The following is a 20,043-nucleotide window of genomic DNA, read 5'->3' as shown; positions in this document are numbered from 1 at the left end:
GAAAAGTCCAAACATTAATCACCTGTTTAAGATTAACTTGTGTCCATAGTATTAGTTAATGAAAAATTGAAGTTACAACAATTAATTCAAGAGAGAAGAGATGCATTTTCTTCAGCATTTAAATTCTTACCAGTTGTTTTCAAGACAGCTGGTGTGAGACTGACATTAACTTGAGTGTGAGATTCATTTGTTCATTTATTCATCCTCTACCACTGATCCATATCTTAGTTGCGGGGTGCTGGAGCCAATCCCAGCTCACACTGGGCGAGGGCGGGGGTACACCCTGGACAGGTCTCCAGTCCATCGCAGGGCCAATACACAGAGACAGACAAAGACCAACAACTAGTCACACTCACACTCAATTTAGAGTCACCAATTCACCCAAACGTAAGGAAACCTATGCAGACACAGGGAGAACATGCAAACTCCGCACAGAGAGGCCTCAGGCCAGGAACCATATCCACATTATTCTTGGTGTGGGGCAACAGCGGTAACAACTATGCTGTCGTGCTGCCTGTGTGAGGTACAATCCGGATTAAATAAGTATGAGCCAGTCTGCAGTTAGTCAGGCAGTTAAATTAGCCAGCTAGCCGGCCAAACAACCATTTCGATGATATCTCACTAAAATAAAGCACTCTTTTCCTTTGTTTTCTGTCTTAAAATCCTCACTGTAAATTGCAAATCCATAGCAGTAGAACCAGGGCGAAATAATTTCTACTTAGTTCTGGATGTCCAGTAACTCAGGCATGTTAGAAGTGGGGTGTGTGTGTGTGTGTGTGTGTGTGTGTGTGTGTGTGTGTGTGTGTGTGTGTGTGCGAGATAGAGAGAGAGAGAGTGAGGCCTTTCCAAAGATGCCACAGCCAATCACCAGAGGAGAATTTAGTGCCGCTCTGCTTCCTGCTCCAGCAGGCAGATAAGATTATAGCATTTAGTTTCAGAAGCAGACATTCTCTCACTCCAGGCTGACTAGATCTACACAGTGCCTGTGAACACTTCAGCAGCGCTACATCAACAACGTGCTACCGCATTTTCCCTTCTAATTTGTCATTGCAGTAAACCAGACCTGCTGTACAACACATATTTCTTCAGCGTTTGTGGCTCAATTTCAGTTTGTTATATATGTGTAATACTATGTTCTGGTTATGTAGCAACTGTATTGGCTGAGTTTGTTATAAAAAAAAAAAAAAAAAAAAACAACCCAAAAAACAACATTTTGCAACCGCCAGAGTTTGTGTTTAGTACTTGACTGAGACAAAACTGCAATTAATGAAAGGTTTCACCATTCACCTTAAGAACATATTGCAACTTGTTCTATGCTATCAATCCCTTGCACCACTGCCTGTGCATTTTCCACTGGAAAAGAAACATTTGAACATATGCAAAATCGGGACTTATTCTGTCCAAGAAAACAGCACCTTCTTCCACTCCTTTTGCCCCCCAAGCCAGCAGAAGAAAGTAACATTCCCATTTTGATGACTTTTTTCCTTTTCATACAGAATGCCTAACAACACTAAAATAGTTTCATTGAAAAGTTTGATGACTATTAAACTCTAGTTCAGTTACTGCATTGGTTGGGTCATGCTCATTTTGCAGTACTCTGTGTGTACTCTTTCTGCACTTGAATCTATTGGCATCTTACAACATGAATGATCGTCCTTCTTGATATAGTCATAATTCTATCAGCCACAGGCCGAGCTGTAATCTTATTATCTGTTGTTAACAGAGTTGGGGTTGGGCGGAGGCTCGGCGGTGATGGGGATCTCCACAGGGAGGATTACCTCTGCATTATCCACTCAGAATAGGACATTATCACCTATCACAGGCCAGATGTGCCAATTGATCCAATCAGATTGTCCCTCTAGTGATGCGGGCCACTCCCATCACTAGTTAATTATATAGAAGATAAGACACTTTACCTTAATGGATATACTTGGTAGAGCCTGATGGTGTGTCACTGTACTTTGTCCTGTGCAACAGTTATCCACATGAGGTTTAACCTCTGTAAGGGTCACGAGTTATTTCACACAGCTCAATTTCTTTAAAGAAATTGGCAGCTGCTATGAACTTGACATTCATGATGAATTCTAATCAGCAGAATCTAAAGCTCAGACTTGTTTAAACAAAACGTTTGTTTAAAAAGTCTGATCTTACGCTCATATTTGTGTCTGTTCTGAGTGATGCTAATTTTGCAAGATTTTGGAACTGCAACTCTGGCAAAAGTTTCTGTATCATGGAAAAAAAACATTAGCACCCTAGAACTGTTTATGAAAGTGTATTTAGTTTCAAATCCTTAATTTTTCCACAGCTTAGGCAGCAAAAGGCTATCCTATTCACCAATGTGTTAGAACATAATTCAGTTTCAGAAATACAAAAACTTACTTTGATGAAAAACTCCTACACCACAAACAACAGTGAACAGAGCCAACAAAAGTTCATTGTCAGCATCTGTGCAGGATCCTTTTGTTATTGATCAGCAGTGTCTTGCCCACTAGGCTTCCTCTCCCATTCTGTGACCACAAAAACAAAGTACAATCCATTATTGATTCTCATTTTACCAACTGATGGAATAAGTGACAAAAGATCCTTTGATGTTACATTTTCTGTCACACTGAGATATATTGTCCAATCGGGCTACACAGGAACCACAGACTAAACAGTTATATTGAGCAGTACAATCTTTGTTTCTTCAACTGCTTTGGTGGCTTTCTTTTGTACCAGAGTGTGGAGAGAAACAGACACAAATAGAAGAGACAGCCACAAACAACGACACCCTCCTTATCTTTCTCTGCCTTTCTCTGGTAATTTGCTTTTGCATCACGTGTAGAAATTAAAATGGCCGAAAATAGCAGGAAAAGGATACATGTTTGGCTCCGGAAGTGGCCCCCTGCCCTCAGCAGTCTTGTGTACACAGCTTCCTCTTTCTACTTTGATCCCCATTAAGAAAAGAATGAATGCTGGATAAAAGCAGCACTTCGAAAAGGATATTTCAGTCCCAATACATTCATGTTTTTATCTTGCATTGACACAAACACAGACAGGATTAGCATCACTGGCATCCAAGACCATTTTTGGATACCCCATCTTATCCCATGATTAAGGGTCTGTGTACTTTGCTCACTATAAAGAAATTGTGTTGAGCCAGTCCCCACACATTCTTCAGCATTTTTTTTGAGGCAACCTGAACAGTTGCTGTGTTTATGTTGGACAATCAACATCATGCTGCAGAAAGAATATACTGACTGTACAGGACTGCAGATTGGAGAGCAAAATGATGTGTGTGACTCTAACTGGATCTGGAAATGTCAGTTTAGTGACTGCTAGCGTATAGGTTCACTGTCGCAGGGCAGACAGAAATAGAAACAAAGGTTGATGTGGCATAAAATTGACATCAGATTGCTTAATGTGTGAGCAGTAATGAGGTGACCTTTCATGAGGAAAGCTCATCTTGTGAGCTGTGGTTTTAAGCTCATAAACCACATGAATGAAGGATAATGATGGAAAACTTTATCAGACATGCTGAGACATTTTAAACATCAGTGTGGCAAAATTTGAATTATTAAAAAAATGTTGGTCCTCTTATAATTGCTCACTTGTTTGTGCATGTCTCTTTCACAAGTATAGCTGCACAGGGGCAGAGCAGAAAAACAGTGGCCTCTTAAAAACTCACTGGCTCCAGACCTGATGACCCTTTTGGTCCTTTAAGAGAAATAGTGCATTATAAATCAGAATGAGATCATACCTGGCTGCTAAATATGCATGGTTGGATACTTTTACATTTATAGTTTCTGCTTTTAGCGTTCATTAATGTTGTGTTTAAAGACATGTTCCAAACATACTGCAAACTTTCGGGTACAAACACACTTTCTTCACAAAAAAGGAGTGTAGTTTTTATGAAGAATGCAACCATCATTTTCCTTGGATTTAGATTTCTGTCACAAAATGAGTGAATTAATGTGTTAGTAGGTGCATTTTTTAGTTATGGTTTAGGTTAGTTTAGTTACTAATGAATAGGAAAAGGATATCACAACTCAGTATCACAAGCAGGGATATTTATTTGCTATTATATGTTCACCATTCACTTGGTAACTAGCTGCCTGCCTGCTAAGGTAGGAGTTTTATTGCTGGACACTGATGAAAGCAGCGTTGCTGAGGGAACCTACGACTCAAAAGTAAATGTGGACATCATAAAATTAAAACTGTGAGCTGAAAGGTTTGAAAAGCCTCATAAAACTGCAGGACTGGGTGTTTTTTAATCAATGCAGATTTAATATCCCTTCTAAACAGAAAATTAAGTCTGTAAATGAGTTTTGGAGAAGAGATCATGAAACAACTTTAACAAAAAAAACAAAACAAACACACACACAAATAAACAAACAAACAAACAAACAAAAAATGCGATAGAAAGCCACTGAAGTACCAACACAGCCTACAATGAACTATATTATGTCAGTGGAGTGAGAAGTTCCCCAGGTAAATGGTATTAAGTTGCTCCCTATAAACTCCCTCAAACTGATTTTTGTTTTTTTTTGTTTTGTTTTGTGCTTTTTCTAGAGTTTATGATGAAACTGCAGCATGGACCGCATGAATCATACCCCAAGTTTTTTTTTTTAATTAATCAGTTTGTCACTGGACACTATATAACACTTACAACCGTATTAACAATCTGCCCAGGCCTACTGACAGTCATTAAACTTTTATATATTGAGATGTAGACAGACCCCACAGAAGAGACAATGATAGTACTGACCACTGAAGAACAGTTGCTGAAGTAAAGAGCCAAGGAAACACTGCGTGTGTTTATTGTGATAAATTTATGATCATCATCTTAAAAATGTATGCATCAAGACCAAGGAAAAAGCTGAACTTTAAAAAGGTAAACGTTAAAGAATGGTTTAAATCAATTTATTTTCTCAGTGTTGTGTGTGTGTGTGTGTGTGTGTTCGTGTGTGAGAGAGAGTATTTTCTAAAGATGCCAGAGCCAATCACTCAAGTAGAATTTAGTGCCTTTTTGTGTGTGTGTACAACATTAGTGACAGCAACAGCAGAACAAGTATAAAAATCTCAAAGCCCACACACATTTAAGCCTACAGTAACCCTTTACAACATTTCTACTTCGACTGAAATTGCAAGGAGAACATTGTGAAATATTACATAACAGAAACGATATCGCAAATTTTTAACCCAAAAGATTCTCCTTTCAGATGCATTTTTTCCTCTTGAGGTTGGAACAAATCAGCAGCTGACATTCATCGGAACTGTAACAGGACTATCATTCCAGTTGTGAAAGTTTCTTTGTTTTGTTTTAAATGCACATCCACTGCATTCAATTTCCACAAATTCACCCAATATGGCAGCAGCTCCTCACTAAAGATAATCCCTCTGATTGTGTTTCTGTGACGCCTGAACTAAACATTGATTTGTTTGATGCTGGATAAATCGCCCCCTTTCTATCTCAGTCAAGTGTCTCCTCTCTGACGTACACAGATATTCTGTGCTCTATAGCAGCTTACACGAGCAGCCCACAAAAGCCTTCAGTATTTGGCTCTAAGGAAGGAATTTCTTGCAGTACCTTGATGTTCTTGTCATGATGTAACAGTTTATTGATGCCCTGTTTCGGGGCTGTTAGTGTGGCTCTTATTATAAAAGTACTGTTTGACAGTTTTAATTAGGCAAACATAAGCATGCATAGGCATGTTTACACACCAGAGTGTTCCAGTTAAGCATTATGAATGTTGTATGTAAACAGTTTTCAGAGGAGAGATTGCTTCGATGTTCTGGTTTGACCAAACTGGGCTGGTGATCAGCAGATAGGCAGATAGATGTAGAGCCATGCATGGAAATGAGCCCTCATTAGCTCCCCGTTACTCCTTCTCTTCTTCTTCTCCCTCTTCATTTTTCTCTCTGTTGCGATCTTTTTTCTTTGAACGAAATGAAACTAGGTCACATTCTCCTTCCTCCTCCTGCTCTTCCTCCTCCTCATCAATGGCTTAAATGGAAGAGAAAACGAAAAAAGGGTGCATTAATGCATATGGATGGCAGTATATGCACGATCATACACACACACACACACACACACACACACAAAGACCTGCTATGTTCTTACGCTCACACATTGCAGCAAGTGTAACACTTATTCCAGAAGCACTTGAAACATATCTCTCTCCCCTCTCTCAGTGCATCTTACCACTATTGTGTGCCTTTTTCTTCTGTACAAGGTGCATCTCACTGCTGCTTTTCTTCCCGCTATGTCTTTATCTAACATTTCAGGGGCTTCAGTGTGGACTGCCTGCCGCCACAGCTCAATAGTTCTGTCAGGTTCACCTTTTTAATGTGGGAAGATGTCAGAGTCTCACTCCCCTCTCATGCACACAGATAAGCTACACACATATGCTGCAAAATCTTCAGCAGTGCAGGAATAGCAAGACTCAAAGTACAGTAATATTGCACTATTGCGTGTTGCCCATTATGCAATGATGATATAATGCATTACAGAGTAACCTGTACTGATTGAAAAAGTACCTATCAGTTAATACATTTGTTGTGCTGTTTTTCTGCAAAGAGTTTAGAAAAGGGCTATCTAACTAAAATGCATTGATTCTTATCTGTTATGGTTATTAAAACATTATTTCAAGCAGAATAAGGAATGTTCAGAAAGTTCAGACATCATAAAAGGTTTGACATTTCCATTACATCATCGCAGCACATCTACATATTCGACAGTAAGAGCAAATTGTGGTACAGCGAGCAGCAAACACACAAGATACAATAAACATACTAAACCCAGAACAAATGACAGACAGACAGAACCACACAGGTCACTCATTTGTCATATTCAAGTGTGCATGGATACTGAGTGAAGTTAAAGGAAAGACATCCACAGTTTACTGGCTGAGTTTGATAATGTTGACATTCTATGAATTCAGATCATGAAACAAGCGCTTCAGAGCTTTCACATATGAAGGCATAGAAATTCATCTGAAAATATAGGATGCCTTTTCTGACTATTGGATCAATGTTTGCTCGAAACACAAATGCTGCAGGAGAAATACTGTGCAAATACTTTTTCACAGTTTTTTTTTTTTTTTTTTTAATGTTTGCACCACATGCAGTACGCTACCTTTAAGAGAGTCAGCACGCAAAGACAGCTGATGACCTAAGTATTTGTCACTTTTTTTTTCTCTGAGAACCGGAGGCTGTTGTGGAAGGATTAGGCGATTAGAAAGACAGTGCTCTGAGATTGGCCGGCAAGCTGCATCAGATAAAACATGTTTAGAGCAAACAAAAGCTTGACTCTGCTGTGTCGGAACGTTGCTGGACCACTTTGATCTCGCTCACTCTTTTTGTTGAGGCTACGAGAATCGCCCTCACATCTTGAGATGTCTGTCTTGCAATCAAAGCCTTGTCAGATGTGGGGGCTCCTTTCTCAGGACAGCCTCGGCTATTCTCAGATTAATTACCTGACAACCCCTCAGAGGGCAGAGAGGTTCTGCCAGGCCTGCAGCTTTTAGCCATGAACAAATTTCCATATTCATGTTAAATATTCATGTTAATTTGCTAAGTTATGCAACAATAGCTCATTAGTTGGAGCTAACAAAGACTGTGGGATTAAATTTGAGATTTCAGAAATTTTGCACAGATGTGCTGAGTTGATTTCTGCCCTTCCTTTTCCCTTTGTATTGTTTCATCCTTGTCTTCAATAATGACAATCACAGTCAAAATCAGACCTTTGAAAGGGACAAAGATTTGATTAGATTTGTTTGTGAAGGACAAATTTCCAAAAGGTGGCTTGATTTCAATAAAAAAAGAAAAAATAAAAACGTCCAGTGGGTGTAAATGTTTTATTCACTTTGGCAGCGCTAGGTAAACTGATGGCTCACCTAGATAACATCCATTATCAGCCACAGCCTACAGTAAATTACCCCTCAGGACCTCAAGGCCAAATTTAAACAGCAAGTTTCATTAGTCCATCACACAAATACACTTATAGCTGTTTCCTGCTGCGTTTGTGCATAAATGTATATTTGTGTTGCAGCAGAGCCTGATCAGATTTACAGTCGAGACGGAGAGAAGAAGGCACATGGGAAATCTAATCAAGCTGAACTCATCAGCACAAGTGCTTGAGCATTGTGCTAACAAACGCCATTCTTAAATTGTTTCACGGATGCTCAGTGATAACACTGAGCACATTCGCCTCAAATTATGTTCATGAACGTCACTTTAATGTTTCCACATTTCATTCCAAAAATGGCTCCGTCAGTCAAAACCAAAAATGCATTATTTATCACAATGCAGCTTCAGTTACATTTATTGCCACCATCATCAGACGAAAATTTGACATAAGGGAGTTATTTTATGGCTGATTCATCAGCAGCTCCTCTCTATGAGAGATAGTTGTAAAATAGTCAAAATTAACCGAAAGCTTGTTTTTTTTTTGTTTTTTTTTGTGAAGGAAACACAAACCTGTTGTGAATATGAAACTGGTGGCTTCGATAGATCTAACACAAGTGCTGACTGAGTCTTTTATTCTGAGATTTTTGACAAACAAAGAAAGCCTGTGTGTTGCATTATTTAGCACACTCATATTTTTTAATCTGATATACTGAGAGAATTCAGAGAGAATATTATTACAGATGCTGTTTCATTTCAAAAGTTTTGACGCCTCCTTTGGCCATACATTTGTACATGAGTAGCAAGGAACCAGTTTAAGCTTCCCTCCCAAGTTTTGTTTCTTGTTTATTTTTTGGTCTTTGTAACTCTTGTTGTCTATTCAGCTGAAGTTCAACTCCATGTCCAGGGCTGTTGTGTGTTTTTGGCTGCTGGATGCTGTAAAATGCTGCATGCCCTTGTCAACGTTTGGAGGTGCTCAGACAGACCGTAATTATTTGGCAGAACTCCAGAACAACACAGCACGTAAGGAGATGCAACTCTATTACTAACACTATAGTACAACAACCCAAGTCTTTTGAGCTTTTCACCACTGTGTTTTGAGACTGTGTGGGCAGTTTGACCTCTGGATGTCCTTAAACTGTGACACAGTGCTATAACATTAAGAATAAAAAAAAAAGGCAATGGAATTTTGTCCCAGTTGTGAGAGGCTATCTATTTCCCCCAGTTTCCAGTAGCTATGCTGAGATCTGCAGCCCTTCCCTCTTGTTTTTATGAATGGGCTCACACCCGTTTACTTTTTGTATTTATTGTAGAACAGTGACCTTCTTCTCTCCTCCCTCTCCCCTGCTTCTTTTGACGACGCAAGGTCATCAGAGGTCAGCGAGCCTGAATCAGTAACCTAAATTAATTTCTATTGACCATGGCCTGTCATCATTAGAGCTATTTAGTGTATGAGCTTCTCTACCTTATTATTAGGCTCTTGAATAGAGTGTACCAGGTCAATATGACCAAAGCTTTTTCTTGTAAAATGTTGCAAAGCAAAAAATTGTACTGCTCGGAGGCGCGCTTTGAGTTCATGACATTTACACAAGCCGGTGACTGAACCTTTGAAAATGTAAATTTTTGTTTTTCAACTTTGAAACGCCTTAAAAATTTCCCCCTTGAGAGTTTTTAATTGAGAGGACTACTCCTTTATAGAAAACATGACAAGTGAGTATGTTCACACACGTAATTAGGCACAGATAACAAGCACATATTCAGGAAAATATGCAACTCCTGCTTCTGCATTTGGCCTTAGAAACTTCTTACTTTAGTCGCCCCACACTCTCCTCTTGACATCTCTCTTTGCTTCAGTCCTGTTCTTTGTATGTAGTTACCACACATTCACCTACCAAATCCTTAATCTTGTAGTAGCTACAGTTTTACTCTGCCTGTTTACTACGCTGCCCCAAGGCTCATGTGCAAGTATTTTTACTCTCTCTCACACATGCAAGCGCTCAGAGTAGGGGTCCCAATTTTAGTATCACTGTGGTGTTCCATGCATCTCTCTCTCTCTATATATATATATGTGTGTATATATATATATATATATATATCCACCTCTTGTGCTGTAGCCAAAGAGTTGCTTTTAGCACTATCTGACTGTTGTAAGGGTTTGGGCTAATCCAATAACAGCGCTGTTTGTAGACAAGACACTGTTAAGTTGTCAGCAAGCCATGCTGCTTAAGAAATAAGAAAGCCTTCTGATCCCTGAGTGAGTCAGCAGTACATGCACAGAATAGTGTCCATGGAAAATTGAATTGCATTAATTATATTTTCTAATAAGTTGAAATAAGCAGAATTACAGATGGTATAAAAAGTCAATTGCAGTGTTTCAATAAAACCTTTGGTATATGAGTTGTGAGAAAAACAAAAAACAAAAAACAAAACCCTGTCACAGCAATGTATACTCCACAAGTGCAGATCAGGAGAGTAGCACCCTGTTGTTCTGCTACTGGGAAATATATGAATTCCCTTTTTTGGATAATAGATCTACAAGATTGAATCTGTGCCTTTTGAAAAACCCTTGATCGACAATAAATTTAAGAGTGCTGAAGTAACATTTTTAAAACTTTATTCGACATCTATGTGACCTTTCAGTTCAGTCTTCTCTGTCACAATGTGATCTGATGTTGTCAGTGTGTTGCTCCACTTTGGAAAACAGCTGCTGTGTCAATAGGTCCCCGTGCACTCAATGCTACTTGTCTTTACCCTGAAGCACAAGTTGTAAAATCAATATGTTTTGAATTTCAACACCAGTTGTATGACGATACCTCAGTGTTTTCTGTAGCACTTATTGTCTCGAAATCCACTGGAAATCTTACCTGATAAGAATATAGAGTGTGAATGGCAAGGCCCTCATAAACATTCAGCAGCCCTGTCTCTTCCTCCTCTTCCTCTCCACAACCATAAACATTCTTTCCTTCTTCCCAAATATCTTTTTGTTCTCTTTTTGCTGACTGGTAAACAAACCCAGAGCTTGATGCAATTGAGAAACTCAGATCTTCTGAATGCAATCCTAGGGACAAGAACCTGGAGGCTGGTCCCACAACAGATCATATGTTAGAAGTCTTATGTGTGCCCTATCATGATGCGTAAATAATTCATGTTTGCATGACTTGACAATCCCATATGTGTCAGCAGTGCAATCATTTAGTTACATGGGTAACAGCAATGCAACAGATTTTTGTTTCAGTGCAAGAAGTGTTTCAAAATCTGGGTTAACAAACAAGATGCTACATCTACATTGCTTAACAATGTAAATCAAAGAGTGAAGGGAATTTACAGTTGGCTATTTGCCTATCTTGTTTGTGTCTTAATCAAAGACATTGCGTGGATTTGGAGGACTGTTAATTACGTTGGCTAGTGTGGTTGTGTGCAAAATATGTTTTTTGTTTCAGTCTGCCGTTTCATGTGTCAATGCTGTGACATCTAGACTTAAACAGAGAGAATGCCCATTTTACTTTATAGGTGGACACAGGAGTGGATGTGGGCTAATGATATAATTAAATGCTATATGGAGCTGCAGCTGCACTGAGGAAACAGTGTTGTAGTGTGACAGCAGCAGCACCTGAGGCAGATCAGTGGAATGAGCTGAGCGTCGTGAGCTTAAGTAGATCACCTGATTTAAAAGGGTGTATTTGATATGTGTTGAAGAGTCAAGCATGTGGCACTTGGAGTGTAGCAGCCCTACATGTGCTGTCTGCCTGAATAGGCTGGCAGGTTTTACTCAGTTTCTGGCAAATCAGCTGCCTTGTTTATCAGTTCATGAAGTTTATCACAGATCCCTGGAACCATGCTGTCCTTCTTTAATAAGTATATTAGTATTCTTGTTTTGAAACAAGCAACACACTGTAGGCCAATAACAAACAATACAGTAATTACTGTGCATGAACCAATTTACAAACCTGAATAAATGTATTTGTCATAGTTGCCATCCACCAATTAAAATCACCCCTGGTGCATCAGTTGATAAACTAGAAGTCCAAAATCGGGACCACACTTAATTTCTAGAAAACCAGATGGTGCACATCTCATTCCCATTTACCATTATTTGACGTTAGTTTTAAGAGGATAGATATATAGTGGAAGTGAAATAGTTTATAAATTAATTAATTAATTAATTTTTTTTTTTTTTTTCAGGTGTATAAACACTGCCAAATACTTTTTTCATATATTATCAGACACTGAAGAATTTGGGATGTTAGACTTCATTTACATTTTAAGATGTTTGGCTGAACGATTAGCTAATTGTTCGGTAACTGGCAGACACATTGACTATGATTTAAAAAAAAAAAAAAAAAAGTTAAAGTAAAAAAAGTGAGTTAAGTTAACCATTTACCAGCCGTCAGTTGTTTGCATGTGAAAGGGAACAGTAATGGCCTGTCACTGTGGATGTCACTGTAGATCACCTGCCAATAGTGATTGTTTTAGGGCAGGGTTTCCAATTTCAGTATGGCTCAGGATTAAATCTACAATGCCTTCAGAATAACTAACTTCACATAACTAAATCAGTGCAAACTCAAAGAAAACCCACAGTATTCTCTTCTCACACACGTTTCCACAGTTACAGTGTGGCAGAAGGTTCAGGAAAACTGAATCCAGAACCGGTGTCCATTCCGCTGTGAGTGTGTGACATCATGCTATATGGACCTCTGTGGTAACATTTTGTTGCAGGACATACAGATAAGGTAAAGCATTTTAAAGTTCTGGTCACAGGATAGATGCTCTGGTCTGACACAACAAAAGCTGAACCTTTTGGGCAAAACCCCAAAAACAGCAGTTTGAACAGGAGCCCATCATACATCCCAAAGCTTGTCTATAGTGAAGCCTGGTGGTGGTATCATCATGCTATCAGGGTGCTTCCCAGCAGCAGGGATAGGAAGACTGGCCAAAATAAAACCAACATGGATGCAGCTAAATCTTTGAGGAATTTGCATGAGACCTGAAGTGTCAATCTAAGACAGAGCTGGAGTGGCTTTCAGACAAGTTTCTAACTGTCATTAAGTGGCTCATCCAAAGCCACATCTGTGGAGAGCCCTGAAGATGTTCACAGGAGCTTGTGATCCACTCTGACTGAGCTAGAGAGGATTTGTGAATAAGAATGGAATAAACTGCCCAAATCCAGGTGTGCAAAGCTTGTAGTCAACAGAAGTGGCTTCTACAGAATGAATTAGGACTCTGCAGGCTATAAATGTATAATGAGATTTCAGTTGTTTGTTTGATAGTTTTTTAAATAAACTGTACTCCATAATAGATACACAATGTAATAACGTGTCCAAAGTGAAGGGGTCTGAATACTTGGTGTTACAGTAGAAATGTCTAATATAAAGCTCTATACCAGGGTTGTGGGTAGTGTGTAGTAAAGTTCTCATTTTTGCAGTAATTCATGCCCATGTAGTTAATAATGCACTGTACTCTTTTTTTTTTTCTTTTCTTCGTTGTCGTTTGTGTTAGAGACGTATATGAGAGTTAATTTGTCTAGTATCTCTGGATGTGATGGTAGCACGGCCAATGTTGAGGACAAAATTTGATACCACAGCAAAAAATAGAAAACAGAGGTTGCCACACACACCTCCATATAGGCAGTGTGCCAGCAGCGGTTTAGATTGACTGACAAGGTGACAGAGCCATGCGGGGAAAATATTCATTGAGAAAGTCAAGGTTATGTTTTGTCAGAGTCAACAGTGATGACAGTAGCCTGCTGATATTGTGAGTTCCCAGCTCACATTATGAGCTTTTGCTACATTAGTCTCAACGGGATGATATTGGGTTCATTGCTACAACTAGGGCTGCAGAGTTTTCTCTGAAATGAAATCATACTGTTTGAACAACATATTTGGTTATTACATATAATCTGTAGGAAGATAGAAAGACTGTATGATCAGTGGCTGAAATGTGAGACTGATCGAGGGACACAGCTCTCAAAAGTGAGCAACAAATGTAAACAAAACATGAAAGCATACTGTATGATCTAACGTGGCAATTCAGACCAAGGACATACCAAACTTTCATAAGTTGGTAGAAAGCTGTCTAATAATTCGACCCTTCGAAGCTCTCCCCGAGACTACATGTGCTGCTGTAAAAGCAGTGACACGTCGGAAACAGTAAAGCGTGACTGACCAACTTGTATGTTAGAAGTTGGATGTTAGTTTTCAAATCTTGTGACTTCCTGTGTACAGATCACCACACGGTGTAATACAGGTCGGTCACCTATTTTCATGGCATAGGGGGAAAAAAGGAACACTTAGTTTGATCCAACACATTGCAACAGAGTTGTTTCCTCGCCACCGGAGCGAGGACAAGATGCCATCTGATGTAATTCACAAACTGTATTGGAAACATTTCAGCACATGAGCATTTTGACGATTAGTTGTTAAGATAGCATCATTTAGCCACCAAACAGAAAAGCAGCGACCCTCAACTCTGTGCACAGATTCAGACTTGAATGGCTGTGGAGGACGTTGTGGAAGCACTCCCTCTCTAGTTCCTATGAAAGTACATTTGGAAAAACTGGCAGGATTCTCTGAATTTTGGCATAAACTTGGTACTATATTCTTGGCTCTTGTGAGATCTCATTTGGCCAATGAAAATACTCAGATTTAATCTCAAGCCCTGGCCCCTTCAGCTCTATAAATGCAAAAACTCTTGTCCAATAGAGATTATGATTCATGATTATCATTTGTACCATCATGTCTCTTGTCGTGAACATACCGCTGCTCATTGCGTGAATTTTAATCAACACAGAGAAATTTAACACTACACACAGCTCAGTGAAGAATTTTACTACCAAGAATCCAGTCTTCTTGTTTTTGTTTGGTTTTTTTTTTTTTTTTTTTTTGTTAAAGTAATTGCACCTTGACAAAACCGTTTCATATGTAAGTAATACATTTATTTGCTGGAGCTGAGCTTTTCCTCCTTCTCTTTTTGTTGAAATCTATTCTCTGCATCAGCATTAGCATGACTAAAACCAAGATTAATTGCTTTCATTTCTCTGGTGTGGGATCATAACCAGTGGGACATAGACACATGCGCATGCACACACAGACACATTCACATGAGCAGTGTCTTCATACTATGCATATTTTTGCTCATGGTACAGAGTGTACCAGATCAAAATAAATCTGCATGGATCACAATTAGAGCGCTCCAATTGACAGCAAGGCTTCAACGCCGTGCTGTGACCTAACAGCATGCGGGTCTTGTCTGTTGGAAGCACGCATGCGTGCTTATTAAGGGATGGATTGAAAGGAAAAAATATTTAAAACATAAAGAACCACATGTTTTTGCTGCATGTCCACAGAGTACAGAAAAGCAAGTGTGTGCATGTGTCTACAGCTGCACATCTACAAAGCCAAACTAACGCTGTGTGTTGCGCCATGTGCTTGTGCGACTATATGGCTCTCCGTGTTTATCATAAGTGCATACAGATGATGTTGATAGGGCTCATTCATCCTTTCCTAGAATCAGAGGTTCTATTTGCATCTGACATTAAAGTAGAGACTGAGCTGCATAATGCCGCTCTGTGGACGGAGAGCATCAGAGCAGTGAAGGTTCAGCCGCCTTGCTCTTTTAACAGCATCATTTTTGCTTCTCCAATCTCTCCAATCACCTCTCTGTCTGACAGCTTCGATGAGAAGAGAGATGCAGGCAGGGAGGTGAGGGATGGATACTGTTTGAATGTGCAATCAGTCTGGCAGCTACAATGACTGAGCAATATCATCTGAGCAGTGGAGAGTGAGAGTTTTTTTTTTTTTTTTTTGTGTGTGTGTGTGTGGGTGAGCTCGAGATCAAGTGTAAGAAAGGCAAAAGAGAGACCAAGAGAAAGAGAGAGAAAGCAAGTGTGCAGCTCTGAGACATTCCATCATCCACCAAACTCTTGTAGCTTCCCTCTTCCCTCCTCCTTCTCCTCCCCTTGTGGAGAGAGAGAACAAACAAGGAAGAGAGAGAGAGAGCAACAGAGACAGAGAGTGAGAGAGTCACGCTTAGAAGCCAGTGGAGAAGAGACGTCAAGAGGAGGATCTACAAAGGGGGGGGGGGGAATCTTTCTCTCTCTTCTGCTGCCTCCTATCGTGCGTCCTACGGGCAGCAAGGACCGAGGAAGATCCAGCTGGCATTTTTTTCCTGCGCTGCTTCCCTGCGATTTCTGTGGCTGTATCACAGTGCGTGGAGCGCAGGGAGAGCTGCCGAGAGCTTGATCGGTGACATCGCTCCGCAGCAGCAGAAGAGTACCAGAGAGGAGCCGGGATGCTTAACAACCTGACCGACACAGAGGAGGGGGACGGGGGAGCGCAAAGCCAGGGTGAGTGATGGGTTGTGTCATGCAGTCACACACACGCATACACAAAACCAGAAATGCTTTAAATAGGGACGTTCATATGGCAGCGGAAGAGATACAGATACTGTGCACTACCCACGCAAACACATAGAGTGGAGGATGTAATATATGTAACAGAGAGACGGCTCATAAAACATACAACATGCATGATTTAGAGTCACACCTGATGGCAGTGAGCAGTCATTGGAAGAGTTGGTGTGTGGGATTTGTGTGCGTTTGTGTGAGTGAGAGAGTGAGCGAGGGAGAGTGTTACAGCATCGTACGGTGGTTGGCCTGCTCTGCTGCTGCTCTTACTGCAAGGCTGTTGTGACAGGAATAGTAATGGGCTCACTCCATACGATGGATTGTTAGCGTAAAGGCATTCCTGCTTTTTCTGTACACATGCTTTTTATAAGTACACGCATACACGCCGGGACACAATTATGCAATCCCACACATGTACCACTGCACAGTGTTTTCTGGGGCTTCCGCTGTGTTTCATCCATTCCTCATAGCAATCTAAATACTCCTATCACATGGCACCCTGTGGCCAGGTGGTATGGGCATGTGTACACTCAAACACAAACACACGCACACATACACACATACAGCCACTCATAATTACAGATACGAACCCAGCATTGCTGCTAATCCCATCGCCCCCAACTGTCAAAATCAGCCTTCCATCCAATCTCCATGGCTTAGTCCAGTCCTCAGTCTATGTAGGCTTTCTGGAGGACCTGTAGGTCGCTGATTTGTGCAAAGCTGTGGTGTGAGAGCTCTTATACTGGCTGTTCACCAGGGGGCATGTATCCTCTGAGGCCCTGCTGGAAAGTGCCAGGGACAAACACATTTTGGAACCGTATTAAGTTGCGAATGGACTTAAAGTCCCCAGTAACTTCAGTTTGACTGCTATTTTAAAAACCATTGGTTCATTTAAACTCAGGATTCTTCACTTGCCTGTGCAGAACCTGCACTATTTCTTTGTCCTCTTCGTCATATGTTAAATATTCTTGCAGCTCTGCACATCTCTTCTCTCTCCCCCCGTATTTTTAAGACCCAGCTTTCTTCCTCGCTGTCCGTTTTTGTCTCAGTATTTTTTTCTTTCTCTTTCATGTCTCCCATTCTATATTATGCTCAAATCTCCTGTTGTCGTCAGTCCTGGGCTCTGAGGGATGCACTGGAGAGACAGGTTGCGGATGAGAGAACAGTCACTATGCTGCTTTTCTTACCTGTGAGGGCTTAATGATAAAAATAGACCAGCAGTGGGAACATGAATATTTAACTTAATGCGGGCATCTCTCTTTTTGTTTTTGTGCGGGGGGAGATTACAATGGTGCACTAAGAGCATGGACAGCCATTGTAAGAGGTTGGCAGTGGGTTTGAAGCATGACCCCGTTTATAAATGTGACGAATTGGAAGCATCAAGGGCAGGTTATCAAGTGTGACATAAAGCTGCAAAACTGCGCATGCAGAAGTGTCAAGCTAATATGACTACTTGAGTGCTGCTGTCTCTGTGTGTGTCTCTCCCTTTTAGCACAACCAAATCCACAGTCAGATTTATATGAATGTGTGCTGAACGGTGTTTTACTGAGTATATGTTGCTGTCCTGAAAGCTGTGTTTAGCCATAACTCATTGCCTCCGTAGGTATATATAGACGTCAGACTGTTTAGGTTTCCAGGTCGTTCTTTTTTATCTTTTCCAGGGTATTGCACAGATATGACAGAGCTGTGTTGGGACCCTGTATCAACCCCACCCCCGTACCCCAACGCATCTCAGAGGCTCTCCACATTTCTCTTCCTGTGTCATGCTCTCCCTATGCTTTTCTTTTTGTCACTCTGCAGTAGCAGCTTACAGTATATGAGGATAGGACCTCACTTATGCACACACACACACACACTCACTCACTCCTTTTATCTGAATCACAACTCTGCTAAGCTAGCTGTGCAACAACCCGAATAACTCTGTTTAGTCATCAGTATTATGCAGGGCAGCTCCAGATAGGGAGGGCTTTTTGCCTCTTTACAGTAGGGATGTCAGAGGCTGAGTCTGTCCACTCTCCCCGACTGTTGAACGAACACCCCCCTATCACCTTTGTCCTGCCTGACTCCGGACGTATGTATATCCAGGAGCTCCGGGCTGCCTGGTGCTGTCCAAGGTGCTGATTTATCGCCTTCATTACACAGCTGGGTTACAACTCGGGAGAGGGCAGAAAGGGAGTAGCATACGGCATCAGGGGGCGAGCGTTTGTGCTTGTTTGTGTGTAGGGGTCTATTATTATGATGTGCACCTTATGAGAATAGTGATGAAGAACTTAATTTAAGGGAAATAAAAAAATAAAACAGTTTGAAGGAAACTAAAAGAGAAGTGGAAACGTTGAACCATGGTCAGATTTGCATATTCATTAATTGTCATGTTGTTTTCCCACCACATTGTTAATTATCTGCAGGTGTAAGGTGCAGTTTAAAAAGGTGGGATGAAATCAACAGTTGAAGGGAACGTGAAGTTTTATTGATCCTTACAGCACAGAAAGGGTTTGCTGTCAGAGCATGTCTAGAATTTTGAAGGACTCTGATGCAGAGACACCGGTGTCAAAGGTAGGAGGAGGTTGTTCATTTCCTTTTTCTGCCAGGTGAAGAACGGGGTTGTGGTATGCTCTGTTATAGCTCCGATTGAAATGAGAGAGCTACGGTTCATTTGTTGCTTTCTGGTGTTTAAATGTGGCGACTATGATTTTAAATATTTTTAGTATTGCAATAAATATGTTGCATCCACAGAACCACGTAAAGCTTTGACTCTGTCATCATTACAGTGACAAGCCACACTGTGAATGATGTTTCCTCGGACAGTTGGAGCCCTCATTGTTTATAGAGCACTATTAACAGCAGCAAAAGCAATTTCATGCTACTTCTCCAAATGTTTGTTGCTGTCTGCAATTTTTCATTTAAGTATTCAGTCCCTCATTAATATGTCAGTTCAGTTTATTTGCTTCAGTTTAATGAGTGAGTGGTTTTTGTTGCTTGTATGTAATTGAATATTGCTCATGAGTTCTCCTTGGACAAAGTCTTTGGCTCAGCTGATGACTGTTTAAATGACACACTCCAGATAGATGACTTTCTCCAGTGGCTCATTTAAAAACTTGATAAAAATATTATTCAGTTTGTTTAAGATTGATTTAATCGATCCCATAGAGCGAAATTGCAGTGTCACAGCATCAAAAGAAGGTTTAGAATACTTTTATACATCATGAGTACAATATACACAAATTTAAACCAAAATGTTAAACATATAAGATATATTTAATGCTGTATGCCAACATAAATAGTATCTAAAAGCGTTTTGAGAGAGTACAGTTGTATACTAACTAAAAGGCAGTTATCCTGTTTCCCTGAGCAACTGGTGTATCTGTTTACAGTGAATCCAAACAGGCATATATTGTCACATAAAAGAAATGATCTGATGCTACATATGACTGGAGGAGGACACATTTGGTTTGTGGAAGCCATAAATTTCTTGTTCTGATATGAGGGTAAACTATGTTGCACCAAACAAAGTCTAAGTAAAATGTGATGCTGATATGAGACAGTGTTGCAAACTGTAACATTAGATCAATGTTAGTCAATCTCTTGTCAACATTCAAGTCGTTTGATTACGGTGTGAGGCTGGCAGACAAATTCTAATATATAGAGTTTAGAACAGAATATAAATGGATCGAATGGTGAAGGCCGGAAATCGGCAAATCTCCAACAGGTACTAATTCCTTTGAAATCTTTAGGCTTTTAATTTAAAGATGCCAGTG

The 20,043-nt window shown here is 40.3% G+C and overlaps 1 protein-coding gene across 2 annotated transcripts in view; it reads left to right on the top strand.

The window, feature by feature from the left end:
* The window catches only part of slc12a5a (solute carrier family 12 member 5a), a 127,707-nt gene that overhangs the window by 36,315 nt on the left and 71,349 nt on the right, over nucleotides 1–20,043 (top strand). The window contains exon 1 of one of the 2 annotated variants that reach the window (XM_029501656.1): nucleotides 16,174–16,228. The exons of the other annotated variant lie outside the window; for it this stretch is intronic. Coding sequence (XP_029357516.1) covers nucleotides 16,174–16,228 — 55 coding nt within the window. Of the gene's footprint in view, nucleotides 1–16,173; nucleotides 16,229–20,043 lie in introns of those variants that run through there. 2 annotated transcript variants of the gene reach the window in all.

This window comes from Echeneis naucrates, chromosome 5, assembly GCF_900963305.1.
Source record: "Echeneis naucrates chromosome 5, fEcheNa1.1, whole genome shotgun sequence".
Classification (NCBI taxonomy): Eukaryota; Metazoa; Chordata; class Actinopteri; order Carangiformes; family Echeneidae; genus Echeneis; species Echeneis naucrates.
Note: the sequence above shows the minus strand (reverse complement) of the source record. Positions and strands in the feature narration are given on the sequence as shown.